At 41.2% G+C, this 16225-nt stretch overlaps 1 protein-coding gene across 4 annotated transcripts in view; it reads left to right on the top strand.

Annotated features, from left to right (window-relative positions):
- The window catches only part of TUBGCP2 (tubulin gamma complex component 2), a 29444-nt gene that overhangs the window by 6513 nt on the left and 6706 nt on the right, over nucleotides 1–16225 (top strand). For 3 of the 4 annotated variants that reach the window (XR_011098171.1, XM_068687780.1, XM_068687781.1), the window contains exons 5-17: nucleotides 847–1006; nucleotides 2681–2888; nucleotides 4616–4815; nucleotides 5964–6153; nucleotides 7072–7217; nucleotides 7888–8068; nucleotides 9459–9639; nucleotides 10352–10524; nucleotides 11877–12071; nucleotides 13405–13525; nucleotides 14048–14191; nucleotides 14778–14906; nucleotides 15791–15954. Coding sequence is in view for 3 of the 4 variants with exons in the window: in XM_068687780.1 (XP_068543881.1) it covers nucleotides 847–1006; nucleotides 2681–2888; nucleotides 4616–4815; nucleotides 5964–6153; nucleotides 7072–7217; nucleotides 7888–8068; nucleotides 9459–9639; nucleotides 10352–10524; nucleotides 11877–12071; nucleotides 13405–13525; nucleotides 14048–14191; nucleotides 14778–14906; nucleotides 15791–15954 (2192 nt within the window). In the remaining variant the exon portion in view is untranslated. The remainder of the gene's footprint in view (nucleotides 1–846; nucleotides 1007–2680; nucleotides 2889–4615; nucleotides 4816–5963; nucleotides 6154–7071; nucleotides 7218–7887; nucleotides 8069–9458; nucleotides 9640–10351; nucleotides 10525–11876; nucleotides 12072–13404; nucleotides 13526–14047; nucleotides 14192–14777; nucleotides 14907–15790; nucleotides 15955–16225) is intronic. The other variant, XM_068687782.1, reaches the window with a different exon arrangement.

The following is a 16225-nucleotide window of genomic DNA, read 5'->3' as shown; positions in this document are numbered from 1 at the left end:
TTGCCTCCTTCCCACATTCCTCTGAGTCCTCTGAGACCTTCTATGAGAAGAAAGTAAAATGACCCTATATATATCCCATTTCACATAAGTGTTTGTGGAGCTTAAGGAATAGCTTTTATAAGCATGTCCCCCACGTTTGTGCACTTGTGGGTGTGAATGTTCATGTAGGTTACATGTCGTGCAGGCCCCTATAGCTGAGAATTAATCTTTCGCTCCATTTATTTTACTGACAGATATCCAGAGCTGGGGATGAAAACTTTTGACATTTTAAGAGCTCAATTCCTTCACTGACTGATTCAGAGTAAAAACAGCATTATTTTCCACCAGTGGATTATCAGGATTGCATTTCTAATACAGCTGCTCACTGGGCACTCTGCAGAAACTGAGTTCAGAAGTGTTCATTTACCTGTCTGCAAGTGCTCCTTGAATAAGATGTTACTGCTTACAGCTTCTCCAAGTAGTTCGCTGGCTTTTATGTGATGCACTTTGCAAACTAATAAGATTCCTGGTGCTTGTGCAGGTCCCCATTCTGCTCCCATATCTGTGCCATAGCACCGAGGCTGGTGGGGAGGCATACAGCAAGGCATTATTTGATGTATTCTCCAATAAAAAGAATGCCAACTGTATAAAAAAATCATCTCTGCAGCACTGAGACCAATAGACTAGATGGTACTAACAGACAATAGACTAGATGGTACTAACAGACCAAATCCTGCGCTGTGCTACTGTAACATCAGTTATTCTATTTTCTGTTCTCAAGGTAGCAGCTTCAGTCAATTTCTGCTTAAAATTCAAAATTTCTTGCACTTCTGAAGATCTCTTTCTCCCTCTCTCTTTTCCCAACAGCCTCTTGAGCTTACACGAAAAGTGCTCCGAGATAAGCAAAACAAGAAGAATTCAGGTCAGCCTGTTCCAGTATTTCCATCCTGGGTATATGAGAGACCTGCACTTATTGGCGACTTCTTAATTGGCACCAGTTTAAGCACTGACACAACGGTACCTATAGGTATGTGATACACAGGGAAATTTACCTTAACATGTTATGTTCCATTCAGAAGTGCCATGATGAAATTCAGATTTCATCACGCTCTGGATGAAAGTGGCCTAAAAGCAAAACATGGCTCCTTGGACTCTGCAGATGAAGACCAGGGTTCCAAAAAAACAGAACAAAACAAAAGCATACAAACAAAAAACAACAAAACCACCACCACCGCCAACAAACTCACTTTCTTCAGTGCTTCTCCTGTGCTGAATTCCATCCCCATTGTTAAACCACACAATGTAATCTGTTTTGTGTTTTCCCAGTCCTTTTTCTTGAGTCATAGCTTCCATAAAATACTACTGTAGGAGAATCATGTCTCTCTTCTCAGCTGTATTTGTAGTTGTACCTGTCAAAGGAGCCGTCATTAATCCATCCAGCTCAATCTCCTCTCCAGTAAGACTATAAAATACTTCCCGATTTGCTCTCGTTTCTAGCCAGAGCTGCAAGGGACCAATCTTACCCTATTGTGTTATAGCTTTAAGCAGAGTTGTGTATAGAACTCCTGTAAGAAACCTGTAGTTTCTTTCTGATGTGAATTTGGACTGTGTGGAACATGACAACATTAGGCTCATTCCTGGAGGTGCCCCTAAATAATGACACATAAATAATCTACCATTGTGTTTCTGCTGTGTCCTCTTGGGATGTTCTTTAAGGGTATGTTCCTCGCAAGCTCAGAACCATTTATTTTGTCAAAGTTTGAAAAAGGCCAGTATGGTTTTGCTTGCATACAGATCTTCTTTCTTTGAGATGCTGATTTGGATAGCAGGGCTGAGTGTTTCCCTGTTGTCAAATGGTTCTTTTAGCTGCATGGGAGTTTTAAGCATGCCTGATGCATACATTTTACATGCTTTTATTTGAGTCTTTTGAATCATACATGACTGAGACTCTGTCATATCTTCAGTTAAATGTTTTTTTTCCAGGGATTAACTAATTGTGTAGTGCCCAGTAACCACTGGTGAGTGACTGTCAAATGACTGTCAAATGCTGTACCAGCACATACAGTCCTACAAACTGAGAGGGACTGTTAGCTAGTTTCATGAGATAAGGTTTGCCATAGTGAGTGCTGTAGCCACTCTGATCCGGTCCTCCGATATACTATATTACATTTCAAGTTGAGTCCTTTATCCTTCTTTGTAGGCTGTAGTTGATTGCACCATTCAGAGACCCTGCAACTTCTGGTTCACCTGCAGCTTTTGCTGAGTTAGCATTTATTTGTGTCTATATTTAAACTGTATATTTGAATGTTTCAATGAGGGAAAGTAGGGGGAGTTGTCAGCAAGACTAGAACTCCTCAGATCCAGTATAACTGAGCCCATTTCAGTGAAAGGATCGGCAGTGCAAGTGATGTTTTTGTGGTCACAGATGTCAGATGTATAGCCCTGTGTGCCTGGTTTACTTTGAGTATAAATGACCAAAGGACTCTTTTTTCCCAGAAAGCAAGGTAGAAGATTTTGGAGCTGACCCTAATTCTGTTGTATTTCTTTGTATCTTGGTTCAGCTTTGGCTGATCTTTGTTCTCTTTGTATGGTAGTATGTCTTCTTTTAAGCTTCAGGTTTTCAATCAAAATGATACGAATGATAAAGTAGTACAATGGCATGTTCTGATTGTGTGCTTTTTTGTCTTCCCTTTGAAAACAGGTACTTTGCCATTAGCCTCTCAGGAATCTGTGATTGTGGAGGACTTGCTATATGTTTTGATTGGCGTGGATGGAAGATATGTCACAGCACAGCCTCTTGTAGGCAGGCAGAACCGAACATTTTCAGTTGATCCAAACTTGGACTTGTCCATCAAAGAGCTGGTGACCAGGATTCTTCCTGTAGCAGCAAGTTACTCTGCTGTCACCAGGTACAGAACTGACATTTCCTCTCAAAGGAGGATGTTCTCCTTTGAGCATCAAGATGTAGAATATAGCCTGTCGTTTTGCAGACTGTGACTTCCAAGCTAAATTGAAACCTTTGGGGGTATGAAATAAGAACGACACCTTATTTGAAATGGTTTTGACTGCATTTCTTTTTTTCTGACTTTTTCCTCTGTGCTGTGTGTTCACTTTTACATTTACCACACCTTTGCTGTATCCAAACACTGTCTTGTTGCGTTCAGACAAAGGAAAAATGGGTTGTGTTTTTTTATTATGGCTTGTCTCTTCCTGCTTTGCTATGGATTTCTCTTTGTTTCCTGTCTTTTGATCTCCTCTGGGCATCCAGGACTAAGACAACCTTTGTGTCTGCTGCTGAGCAGGAGACACAACCTACTGCTGCGTAGTTTCTGGTAGCTACCTTAAGTAATGTTGAAAGGCTTTAGGATAAGGTACAGCTCACTGACAGCAGACGTTTGTAGTGTGGATGTCTGTGTTTGATTTGATGTCCCTGAAAGATCAGAAAAGAGAAAGAAACGCTTTAAGGAAACGATTTATCTAGTCTCTTTTACCCAACTCCTCAATGTGACTTGTATTTGGAAGCATCTCTCTTTGTCCACTAACTGTGCTGGGTCTGGCTGGGATGGAGTTAACATTCCTTGAAGCAGCCCACACAGTGCTGTGCTCGGCACATGTAGGTAGAACAGCACTGGTATCACACCAGTGTTTTGTCTATTGCTGAGCAATACTGGCACCACATCAGGACTCCCTCCAACCCCCCCCCCCAGGAGCCAGCAGGCTCTGGGTTGGCAAGAGGTGGGGAGAGGACATAGTAGGGCAGCTGACCTAAACCAGCTGAAGGGATATTCCATACCATATGGTGTCACACTCAGCAAAAAAAGGTGGGAAAGAGGAAGGGGTGCTCTCGTTATGAAAATATCAGTCCTCCCAAACAACCGCTACACTGACTGAGGTCCTGCTTCTCAGGACGTGGCTGAACATTGCTCATTGATGGGAAGTAGTGAGTAATTTCTTTTCTCTCTGTGTGCTTCTGCGCAGCTTGCTGTTTTTTGTTCTTTTTTTTTTTTTCCATCTTCCTTTTCCCTTTAATTAAATCTTCTTTACCTCAGCCTGTGAGTTTTGTTTTGTTTTGTTTTGTTTTTTTCTTTCCAGTATACTTTCTTCTTCCCTCTTCTGCTTGAGGACAGGAGGTGAGAGAGCAGTTGTGGTGGAGTTTGGCTGCCCACCTGAGTAAAACCACCACACTAATATATATGAAGCTGTCTATGTCTGATGAGATGAATCCCTGCTGTGGCATGGAGAGTCAGAAGCTAGCAACAATGTTTTCCCCAGTGTCTGGGTCCATGATACTGCTTCCTTTCAAGATCTTTTCCTGTCTTCTAATCTGTTTCTTATATAAAGGCAATCACCTTGAAAATGGTGGCTCTCACTTTTTATAGTGGTTTTACTCTAAATTCTAGATCCCCTGCAGTTTGAGAGGAAACATTTTCCCATAGCTCTCTGTACTAAGAAACTTGGTGATGAGAAGTAAAGAGGGGGGCACAGAGCAAATGTGAAACATGAAACTCCATCTGAAGACTGGTATGCTTTGCAACACATGGTCTGTTCATGTTTGTATAACCTTCTGAAGTTAAAGTGCTTGAAAATGATGGAAATTGCCTTGTCTACCCAGAAGTTTCCATTTTGCATTTTGCAGGTTTATAGAGGAGAAGTCTTCCTTTGAGTATGGACAGGTAAATCATGCTCTGGCTGCTGCTATGCGTACTCTGATCAAGGAATACATGATACTAATTACACAGCTGGAACATCTTCAGAGACAGGGACTTCTGTCACTGCAGAAACTCTGGTTTTATATCCAGCCCACAATGAGGACTCTAGAGATTCTTGCTTCACTTGGTAAGTTTCAAAAAATACAGTAATTGTTTTGACAGATGCATGACAGTGGCTTCTGAGAACTGTACATAGTAACAATACAGACATGGCATGTATCATTATGTCAAGAGGCACTGCATCAGCAGTGGCCATCTCCTGCACCATGTATGGTGGAAAGGCAGAACAGGCCCTCTCTGGATACCTCAGAATTACACTCACATGCTGAGTGATGAGGCACAGTTGCAACCAATTTGAGAACATATATTGCTTGCACATCTCACAGGAATACTGCCAGGCAGATAATCCTTCCTACAGGAAAGAATTGCAGCACTTTCATTAATAGCATTTTAATACCTTCAATTTCTTACTTCATTGTATAGTTTCCTCAATAATTTTGATTAAATTAAACTATCTGGAATGAGAATACTTTCATATTTCTGTCTACTAAGCCCAGAGGATTTATCTGGACATAAAAATCTGTTTTACATAGAATCCGAAGTTGGATCATCCTTCCTGGTATTCATGTTTCCTGAAATTTTTAGGTTTCTGGAACACAACAGTTAGCCATCTACATTAAGGTTTACTTCAATCCAAAATTCATGACAGTACTGTATTCCATTTCCTCTGTCCCTTACATCCCTTTTGCTGTGCAAAGTATAAATTTTACCATCAGCTTACCCAAAATCAGGTGTTTCAAGCTGCATGTGCGACTAGCTCAGTGTTATGTTGGAGAATGGATGTACTTTTGAGATTAGAGGTTTGACAAGCAAGTCACTGAAGTGTAGGATTCTTTCATTAGTGTCTGGAAAAAAGATCTCTGTATATGCTTCAGCACAGAAGCCTTTCGGACTTTGAGCCATCAGATGCTTTGTGTCTGCCTGAGTTCAGTTCTCCTTGTTTGGAGAGCTGCTTTTCATTATTGCTTGTTTGTAAGGTGGATCATTTGGGATTTTATTTCAGTGTGTTTCAGGCTATAGGCTTTTGGCTGCATGGTGGAATAACCTTACATCTTCACAGAAGTACAGGAGGAGTCTACTGCTGACTAGGAGAACTGTTGATGTCAGCTAATCAACTAATAAAGTCATTAAGTTTGTCAGCATAGCTTGTGCAGATAATTTGTGTATTTAAATATAGAGCCTTGTGTCTCACACACCTATATTTTTTAATTTTAGCTACTTCTGTGGATAAAGGTGAGTGTATGGGAGGATCAACCCTGAGCTTACTCCATGATAAGACTTTCAACTACACGGGAGACAGCCAGGCCCAGGAACTGTGTCTGTATTTAACCAAGGCAGCCAGTGTGCCTTATTTTGAAATTCTGGAAAAGTGGATATATCGAGGCATCATTAATGATCCATACAGGTAAAGAACAGCTAAGGAATGAAAATGAAATCAAAAAGTTAAGAAATACTGTTTCAGTCTTTGGTTTTTACATTTTCTAGTGTACTTGTTGTGTACTTGTCCCTCTGTTCTATAGAGTCTGCATAGCCTAAGTGCCCAAACTGAGCAGCAGTAGGTACACAAGGCAACATTGCCTGGAAGGGGAGCTACTGGAGTGTGTTTAACTACATTTCCTATTTGATTCAATAGTTAAGCAATCAGGGGCATGCTCACTTGTTTTATAGCACAATAGTTCAAATGTGTAATCCAGTCAAATTCCACCTTACCATGCTTGTCCCACTGAAATTGTTCTCCGTCCACATCCACATCCCCTTCAGGACAGGGCTAAACCCTGTTCTCATAAAGCGCAAGTGTGATAGCTCACTGAATCTGTGTTAATGTAGTCCACTAATATGATCACCTGATATGAGTTAACGACACTCTCTAAAGTTTCTTGACTTGTAGAATCATTGAAAGCATTTTTCTGTTCTTAATAGTTTATGCAACACTCCTGTTGCATATGGAAGTGTTTTCATTTCTTCACACATTTTCAGAATCCTAATGGGGGAGAAACTAAAATAGATTAAAAAAAAAAAAGCCTTCCTGATAGTGAGAAAGCAAAGGCCAGCTTCCTCACCTGTACACTAACAGCCAAATAACATTTAGGCTTGGTTTCTGAGCCCTGTAAAATTCTTTATCTGTGATAATTGATTGCAGATTAATGCAAACACTCCACAAAATGCTTCTCTTACTACAAATACAGACTAATTTCAGTTCTCAGTTTGAATTTATCTTCGTGAGACCTTGTTTCTGATAGATTATATTACCAGTTTACAGCTCAAAAAAAGTAATCCTCATTGTACCACTTCCTGCTTCTAAACATCTCCTTTAAATGTTCAGTGAGTTCATGGTGGAAGAGCACAAGTTGCAGAAGGAGAAGATTCAGGAAGACTATAATGACAAGTATTGGGATCAAAGATATACTGTTGTACAGCAACAGATTCCATCGTTCTTACAGAAAATGGCTGACAAAATACTAAGCACAGGTCGGTAAAGATATGTTTCTGATATAAGAGAAATCTAAGATGACCATTGCCATTCTTTACATAAAGATGAAATAAATGTCATCACATTTTGCCAGTTCATGGGGTTATCCAGCGCAACTTCTCAGAGGAAAAGAGGAAATTAAAAGGAACTCCAAATCATGTAAATAAAAAAATGTTTGAAGGAGTACAGCAGGAAGAGGAGCTTTCTGTCTTACTCCTCTGTTACGTGGGTACAGTTTTCTAGCAGCTAGCTACATGGCTGAGGTTTGGACATACAGTCTTAGTTTGGGCACTTGAAGGAAGCGTGCCACCCAATGGTTACCATTGTTCCCTGCCATAAGTACAAACTCCTCAAAAGCTATATCTGAAGTACAGCACCAGATTTTCAGTTTATGGCTGTCTGCAAAGGTGTTTTACCAAAACACCTTTTTTTTTTTTTTTTTTGGAAAACTAAAAACTTTTCTGAATCACCTTAAATGTGGTATTAGTAGCCTAATTTAAATTCTGTATCATCTTTTGAAAGGCATTTAAATCCTTTCCAGCTTTCTGTAGAACTTAATATAAACATTTCACAATGTATCTTCTGCTTCATGGTAGTGATTTGGAAGCTTCTGTCTTGGAGGCACATACAATGTTGTGAATATTGGTAATTCTTTCTGTTTTATTCCAGGGAAATACTTGAATGTTGTGCGAGAATGTGGACGTGATGTTACCTGCCCTGTGGCTAAAGAGGTCATCTATACTTTAAAAGAGCGAGCGTATGTGGAACAAATAGAAAAAGCATACAACTATGCTAGCAAAGTTCTTCTGGATTTCCTAATGGAGGAGAAAGAGCTGGTGGCTCACCTGAGGTTTGGTTTATTTTCTTAAATGTATGTTAATTAGATTGTTTCTGATAATGAAAATAAGGTTTTAAAGTTAGTTCTCTTTTCTTGGAATATTACTGTTGCAGGAAGCACGGCTGAAAGCACGACAGACACCAGTTGAGTCAGATCATGCTGCTCCATTTTATTGCCTGAATAGCCTAACTTTTATAGTGAACTTTACAGGGGCGGACAGTGTTTCACACAAGATTATTGGTCAAAAGCACTCAGACAAACAACTATAAGACAACAACCCCACCTGCAAGAAAAGAACCCCCCTTGTGATTAGCAGTCAGGAAAACAACCCCCCTTGTGATTAGCGGTCACGTAGACCTAGTCCTTAAGGCCAGCTGCTGGTAACAATATTTTTCTGAGTTCCTTAATTGGGCAATGTGAGAGTCATTGCCGTGGGAACTTCTCACAGTTACCCTGGTAGCTTGGTTTGCTCAGCTACAGCAGGCCATGAGATTTTCTAAGGCCTACTTCTGGTTGCTTAAGGCAAGCTCAGATCGAACAATTGTTCCACGGACTCATGTCCAGGCCCTGTATGCCAATTCCCAACATATTACTATTGTATTAGCTCTGTTCCTGTTAGAAATGTTGACCTTAAAAAAAATAAGATTTTTTTTCCCCCAAAATAATAAAAAATGGCGTAAAATCACAGAAATGTTGGGTGCGAGAGACTTTTAGGGGTCTCTAGTCCAACTTCCACCTTGAAGGCTACCACCAAAACTAGGTCAGGGTGGCATTGGCTTTGTCTAGCCCAATACTGACACACACCCCCACACCCTGTGTGTAACCACAGTATTTTAAGACTGTGCTAGTCCCATTTTCACTCTGAAAATGGCAGTGATCATGTGTGATCTTTGGCCAGATGCTAATACCATCTTCCAGCTCTCCTGTGAGGTGTTTCTGGACTCCTGGCCCACTGCAGTTAATTCTCCCTTGTGCCATGTAATAATTGAAGTTAATGCATCATACTATAGCAGAATACAAGTACATGGAATACTTCAAAAGTCAGCACAGATACTTAGACAGGAGAGTTCAGGATTCTACCCTGAGTTAGCAACTGCCTCTTGGATGGATCTGGGCTCTGTGGAGGCTGGGTTGTTTTTCAGGAGAGCAGCAATATGATCCTACACTGCCTAGCAATGTAGTGCATACCTTTTTTCTTACTGTGCATTTTTACAGGAAGAAAAGAACAGCACCAACCCTGATACGAGTGCACAAAAGCATGCTGACTGAGGTGATGGGATGGAGGGGAACGTGAATAAAAGACTAGCTTTCAAATGGGTTGTTTATATCAGTGCATTCTGCAAACAAGTAAAAAAGTTTGTTTTTTAAAAATTTAATCAGTTATCCTCATTTTCCTGAGCAGATCTATAAAACACTATTTCCTAATGGATCAAGGGGACTTTTTTGTTCACTTTATGGATCTCACAGAAGAGGAGCTTAAGAAGCCTGTAGATGACATCATAACTACTAGGTTAGAAGCTTTGCTTGAATTAGCCTTGCGAATGAGCACAGCCAACACAGATCCTTTCAAGGATGATTTAAAGGTAAGAATGTACGTAAGCAGAAGATAACTGAATCTGAGCAGAAGGCCTGCTATTGGAAAAATCAGCATGCCTGTAAGAAGCTGCTGAAAGTGCAGTCAATGAAAACGGAATTAATGCCTATATTTCTGCAGACCTTCTCTGAGTTCATTCCTGTTTCATCCACATTAGCAGTGGGAAACACTTGTCCTGTGCAAGGGGGCACATTTTCTTGGCTGATGTCTGAACACAGAGAAGGTGCTTTTGGTGGCATCAAGATGAGATGGGAGCAGTAGCATATGTCTCATGCTTGTTTTCAGCTTGGATGCCCGCTCTGCAGTCCAAGGAAATATCTAATTAGATGTCCTGACATATAATGATTACTACATCTCAGGTGAAAGTCAAGAGCTTCTGCTGTAGTATTTTACAGAATGTGAGTTGGCACAGAAGCTGCACTTGGGGAATGTGGAATCTGAATTGACCTGATAGAGGCCGAGGGCAAGGTAGAACTATTGGCATAGTGGCATGTTATATGGTGATGGTCAAACACTACAGTGACACTCTGCTGTCTGCTGTAGCACTGTCCAGATCAGACCATTCACCATTGTATTCTAGGTTGATCTGATGACTTGAGAGCAACTTGGATAAAATGCAGTTGTTCTGCCACATAGCTCTTGCTACGCAATAGTTGTGAGTACCCTATTGACTTCACTTTTTTCCCGTTCCTTCTTTATAGATTGATTTAATGCCCCATGACCTCATTACGCAGCTCTTGAGGGTGTTGGCCATAGAAACAAAACAGGAAAAGGCCATTATTAGTGCAGATCCCACAGAGCTCACTCTCAGCGGTCTGGAAGCATTTTCTTTTGACTACATCGTTAAATGGCCTCTGTCCCTTATTATAAACAGGTAAAGTATACATCCACTGGAGGAAAAAAGGCAGAAATTTCTGTATGGGGTTAAAACACATTTGCAAACAGCAAAATACTGCAAAGTCAATGTCTTTAAAGTTATGTTAAAAATCAACCAGTAGAAAATGCTGTGGGGTTTCTGAGCTCCACTTATAGACTATGGAATATCGTGTGACAGTACAGCCCCAACAGACTATGCCAAAGACATACTTGGAAAGTCAAGGTTCCATGTTAAGTGGAATCTCAGCCTGGTCCATGGTCATCTTGTGACCAGTTTCCCAGTGTTCATTTGTCCACGGCTTTTTAAAGAATCTCCCTGAGAAGATCTTCATTTGAAAGTGAACTCTCGCTAGAAGGTTTCCATGTTTCCAGTCAAACATTTCTTAGGTGTAGAAGGGCAGAAAAAAAAGTCCTTTCTGGTAGCCCTGGTTACAAACTAGAAGGATACGGTCTGTTGCTAGAATTACTGTATAAGCCATTTTGCATTTAATGGAATTAGGAGGAACCAAATGGTTAATTTTTTTCTGCAATGTGTCTCGTGTTCTCCTGGAGGAACACTGGCAGACATGCGACTGTGAGGCAGGGCAAATGGGACAGGCAGTGTTATGTGAAAAGAGTGACAGATGTTGATTGCTAAATGCCAGTAATTAGCTTATCCCCTCATTTCTCCTTTAAAAAAATCAGTTGACACAGCGGGACTTTCCTAATGACATGATGCTTTAGAAATTACGTCTCTTTCTCTCAAATCAAGCATATTAACTTCGATGGTAACTATGGAGTGAAAATACTATATGATGCAGTTTCACAAACTGTGTCGACTGGACCTCTGTAGACACCTACACAGAAGTGTCTGAATGCAAACCTGAATCCAGTCCCAGATACTATAAATAAGCATCCCCATCTGTTTCTAGCAGTGCATTGCTGGCACAGTATTGCTGCCTGTAGCTTGGTTACAGTTTTTCTTCATCTTTTTGGAGAATCCTGGTGAATTGTTTTGGCAGTTATTGCAGTCTTAACGTACCAGATATAAAACTACAGTCTTTCAGCCCTCCATACCAGTAGGTATATGAGTGACCTTTCTACAGGTGGCTCAATGGAACTGGAAAAAGAGTCTGGTGAAGTACCTTGTGGCAGGAAGTATGGAGGAGGGTCTCCTTGGAGAGGAATTCTTTGGGATGATTGCAAATGTAATTTTTTACTTTGATTTGAATTATTTCAGTGCAGATCTGTGTGTATCTGAAGGCGTAAGGAACATATTGTGTTCCTTTGAGCAGCTTCAGCCTTCATAGCTTACTTAGTCTGTCAATCAGAAAAGGGCTTAATCTGAATGTTTTTCTCCTTTCTTTCCAGGAAAGCTCTGACAAGATACCAGATGCTTTTCAGACACATGTTCTATTGCAAACATGTAGAAAGACAATTGTGCAACGTTTGGATCAGCAATAAGACAGCCAAGCAGTTCTCCCTACATTCAGCTAAGTGGTATGGCCTTTTTTCCTGCTGGGTCAGTTGTGAAGCTTTGGTTTTCCTTGTTTCCATGTTAGTCAGGTATGTCATGACATGAATCAGATCATTTTGACAGGAAACAGATCATTACAAATTTCTGACAGGCTAAGAGAGGTCAGAATATAACATTTTAGGTTTCAGTGGAAAGTGTCTGCTCAATAATCTTTGTGCTGCTTGACTTGTTCCTCTTTGTTGACCAGAAGTTTAGGAAAGGAAGCCAATGATCTTTAGGGTTGGCTCATTACATACCAAGCACTTACAGCAGAGTACGTTTGTGGACATTGTCTTGCTCGCTACTTTAGCATCAGCTAAATTTAGTTAATTAGTTAAGGCCCCACTAGTTTAAAAGCAGCTTCTTCTTCGCTTCTAGCAAGGCCACTATGCAAGGACTCGTGACCTTCACATAGCTTGGCAAATGTTTGGGATTTTGGTGTCATACCAAGTGAATAAGGTAAAATTGGTGGGGTGTTTTCCTAAAAAATCATTCAAATCATTGTTCCATCTGTAAGGGTAGATTTTAGTCTTTGGAGCTGCACACTAAGTGCAGGGGATGCCTGTTTGGAGCACGAGAGAGGTGCCAGCACTGCAAGGCAATCCCTTCTGCCTTGCCAGTGGCACTTCCTTGTCACAAGGTGACCTCAGCTGCCTTGGACCTGACCTCAGCCAACATGACTGTAGCTCTGGTTCCTCAGTAATTGTAGAGGAGGTTAGTGGAAGAGACCTGTGGTGGTCTCTAGTGCAACGCCCTGTTTACAACGTGACTGTCACCAGCAGTGGACAGGTCATTGTGGCTGAAAACTCCTAGGGTAGGTATCCCTCACCTCTCTGGTGGCCTGTCCCACTTTACTGAAGTCAGTTCTTAGTTTGGCATCACAGTGTCTGTGTAAATTAACACTGAAAGAACCTGTATATAATCATGCCATTCTGCCATAGCCTGCAAAGGTGAAATTGCATTAAATGCCACTGGTGGCAGGTGATTTGATTAAATTTAATATTTTTAAGTATTCATTTAACAAGCAAGCATTTATAGGCTAGAAAGAAACATGAGCCATTTATCTTGTTATATTTTACCCTGCATGCCTCACTAGATAGCTACACCAGTAAAATGGCTTTAATACTGTCCATTTATGGCTGAGTATGAACAAAGATTCAAATTAACTGTCCAGATTCAAAATTAAGGGAAAGACGTTTAAATAAGTGGAAAATAATCAGAGATGTTTTCCATTAACTTTATAATCACTGTCACACTGCAGCAGTGAATTTGCTAGGACAGAAATAGTTAGCTCTCTGCTTCGCTTGGTTGTGCAAGCTTAGTGATAGCTCTCCATGGCATTTGCTAGTTCTAAGTTGTGTGGGTGTGATTTTTTTTCCCTAGGTTTGCTGGTGCTTTCACACTGCGGCAGCGGATGCTGAATTTTGTACAGAATATCCAGTATTACATGATGTTCGAAGTGATGGAGCCAACATGGCACATTCTTGAGAAGAACTTGAAACTGGTGAGTGTGCATGCTTGAGGGAAGTACAAAGAAAATTCTTAAGTTACCAAATTTAATGTAGGGAAAAACTGCTTAATTTCAGTTACTGTAGGCCACTGTTCAGTATTTTATTGAAGACGCTTTGTTTGATGAACTGTTGTTCTTATCACACTACAAACTCTGCTGCTGTTCTGCATAACCTTTCTGCTTTGTTAGCCATGTATCCCTTTCCTCTCGTGCATCCTCCTGTCTATTCCCAGCTCTCATACTCTTCATCCTCCTATGGAAAGGTGGTGTTCTACTGAACATCACTTTACACAGAGAAAAGAAACCTGTGGAAAAGGAAGAAGGATGGTGGGTGCAAAGATCACAAGCAGGTCTAGGCATCGTCAATTGATTCATTGAGGTACACGAGAAGTAGCTCAACATGCCCTAGAGCATGTCTCAGAGGTCATTGTCAGAAGCAGGATGCCAGCCTAGAGCTTTGGTCCAGTGCAGCACAGCTGTCCTGGTTTGTTTCACTAATGTTCTGTCCTGTAATAGGCTTCTAATATTGATGATGTCTTGAGCCATCATACGAGCTTCCTGGATAACTGCCTGAAGGACTGCATGCTAACCAATCCAGAGCTGCTGAAGATCTTCTCCAAGCTGATGTCTGTCTGTGTCATGTTCACAAACTGTATGCAGGTATGTACAGCCTCCCCATTTTTACCACCAGTTGCTTTGGGTGCCAGGCAGCCCTGACAGTCCCTTCTTTCAACTCTTACCCCTCTTGTCATTGGTACATATGGAAGAGCCTCTCTTTCCCCCACCAACAGGCTTTAAAAGCTTTGATGGCTCAGACTTTTCCTCCAAGTGGTTTCTATAGCTTCTCCCTCTGCAAAATTGCCTTTTTGCTCTTCTATTTTAGTACTGAGATCAGGTTCATATGAACCTCATTACCTCTCTTCATCCATTTCTGCAGCAGAATTAGAGGTGTAAGTTCTGCAGTTTTTAAGATGCTCTCTAGTTTTCAACACACTGTTGTAAGGACCTGTGAAGACTGTTCTCCTTAGGCAGATTCTAGCCAGCATGTCAGGGAGCCTTAAAACAAAACAAAAAACCCACCTTCCATTGGGTTAAGTCAGTTTTGTGTATTAACTTTGTAATCTCAGAGAGTTAGCTTCCGCTGGGATTAGCTAGCATCAGGGCTAGCAGGATTGAATCAACCTCATGGTTTGCAAAGTGGAAAAAATGGGAGCTCACTGTTTCTCCAAACCTATGTCCTTCCAAGAGGTTCACCCAGAGCATGAAGCTGGATGATGAGATGGACCGGCTCACCTTAGAACATGGCACAATGCTGGGCCCACCAACAGAGGAGGAGCGTGCTGAAGAGTCCACAAAGAAGAAGCTGACTAACAAGGTGGGGCGCTGGGGGAATAGCTCAGCCTCTATCAATGCTGCCTGGGGCTGCAGCTTGGTTAGGGTGTCTTTTGTGCCTCCTGCAGATAGACCATTTGGTTTCCAGAGCACCACTGGTCCCAAAAGCAGAATCTTCACAGAATTGTGGGCATTTTTGAGGGCACATCGAGCACTGATGGTGCTCTCAAAGTCTGCTTTGAAGACCTTGTCTCCCACAGAATTCACTGCACTTGTTTTTAAGTTCTTAGCTGTGTTTTCAGATGTGCAGTGGATACATGCAGGCTTTCTGCAGCTAAAGAACTTTCCTATTTCCAGACTTGCATTTCATGACAGATAAGCCAAAAAGCTGTGAGTGTGACAGCCTTTCATATCTGGGGTGTTTGTGTTGTCCGTATTCTTGTCTGTTATTCCTGTTTGTGTTGTTTGTATTCCATGTCTAGAGGTACGCTTACTAAGCCATTTGTTTGGCATGCTCTGCTGTTAGCAGACTGCCTACTGTCCTGCTGAAAGCCCCTCTCTAGCACAGAGGCACTAGAGTCCATCACACTGCAAGGCAATGAGAGCACTCCAGAGGTTGCAGCCTGGCTTAGGTAACACTCCCCTTTCTTCTTACTGACTTATTCTACTGCCTGAAAATAAGCAACAGCATGTATTTGAGGTTTACTGTACTGGGATCTACTCTGATGTTCTCCCTGATAGGCAGGACAAGGTTTTTAATTACCTAGGATCTTGCAACTGCTTTGGAGATCTTCTTTCAGTGCCTGAGTGACTGTTAAGTTTTATGGCAATATTTTTGAGCAGGTTAGAAAAATGGAGGGAATGGTTTCATCTCCTTAGCAAGTGTGAATCAGCAAATGTGAGACTACTCATCCTTTGTTTTGGTAGCTTTTAGCAGAGCACGCTGACAACTTCCACCTGACATCTGGCTTCGAAGCAACAATCAACAAGTTTGATACTAATTTCTCTATGCATCTGCTGGACCTGTTGGACAAGTTGAGTGTTTACAGCACCAATGACTGTGAGCATAGCATGCTCAACATCATCTACAGGTGAGCCAGTAGTTTCCTCTCAGTAACTTTCCCTTCTGTGGTATTCAGATTCAGCCCAGCAGAAATGATTGATGTTTATAATTGTGCATCTCCATTAGTGATAACACTGAAATCACAAGAAACATTGCTTTGCTTTTCAACCCATACCTTTAAAAATAATCATTTGGATGACGTGATTTTTTTTCTATTAATGTTGTAAATCTAATACAAACGCTAGTTTTCATGGGGATTATCTCATTGATTAGACAGATTTTTTTCTTAATATGTTAGC

Source organism: Anas acuta, chromosome 7, assembly GCF_963932015.1.
Source record: "Anas acuta chromosome 7, bAnaAcu1.1, whole genome shotgun sequence".
Classification (NCBI taxonomy): domain Eukaryota; kingdom Metazoa; phylum Chordata; class Aves; order Anseriformes; family Anatidae; genus Anas; species Anas acuta.
The sequence above is the reverse complement of the archived record's forward strand: the minus strand, read 5'-3'. Positions and strand labels throughout refer to the sequence as shown.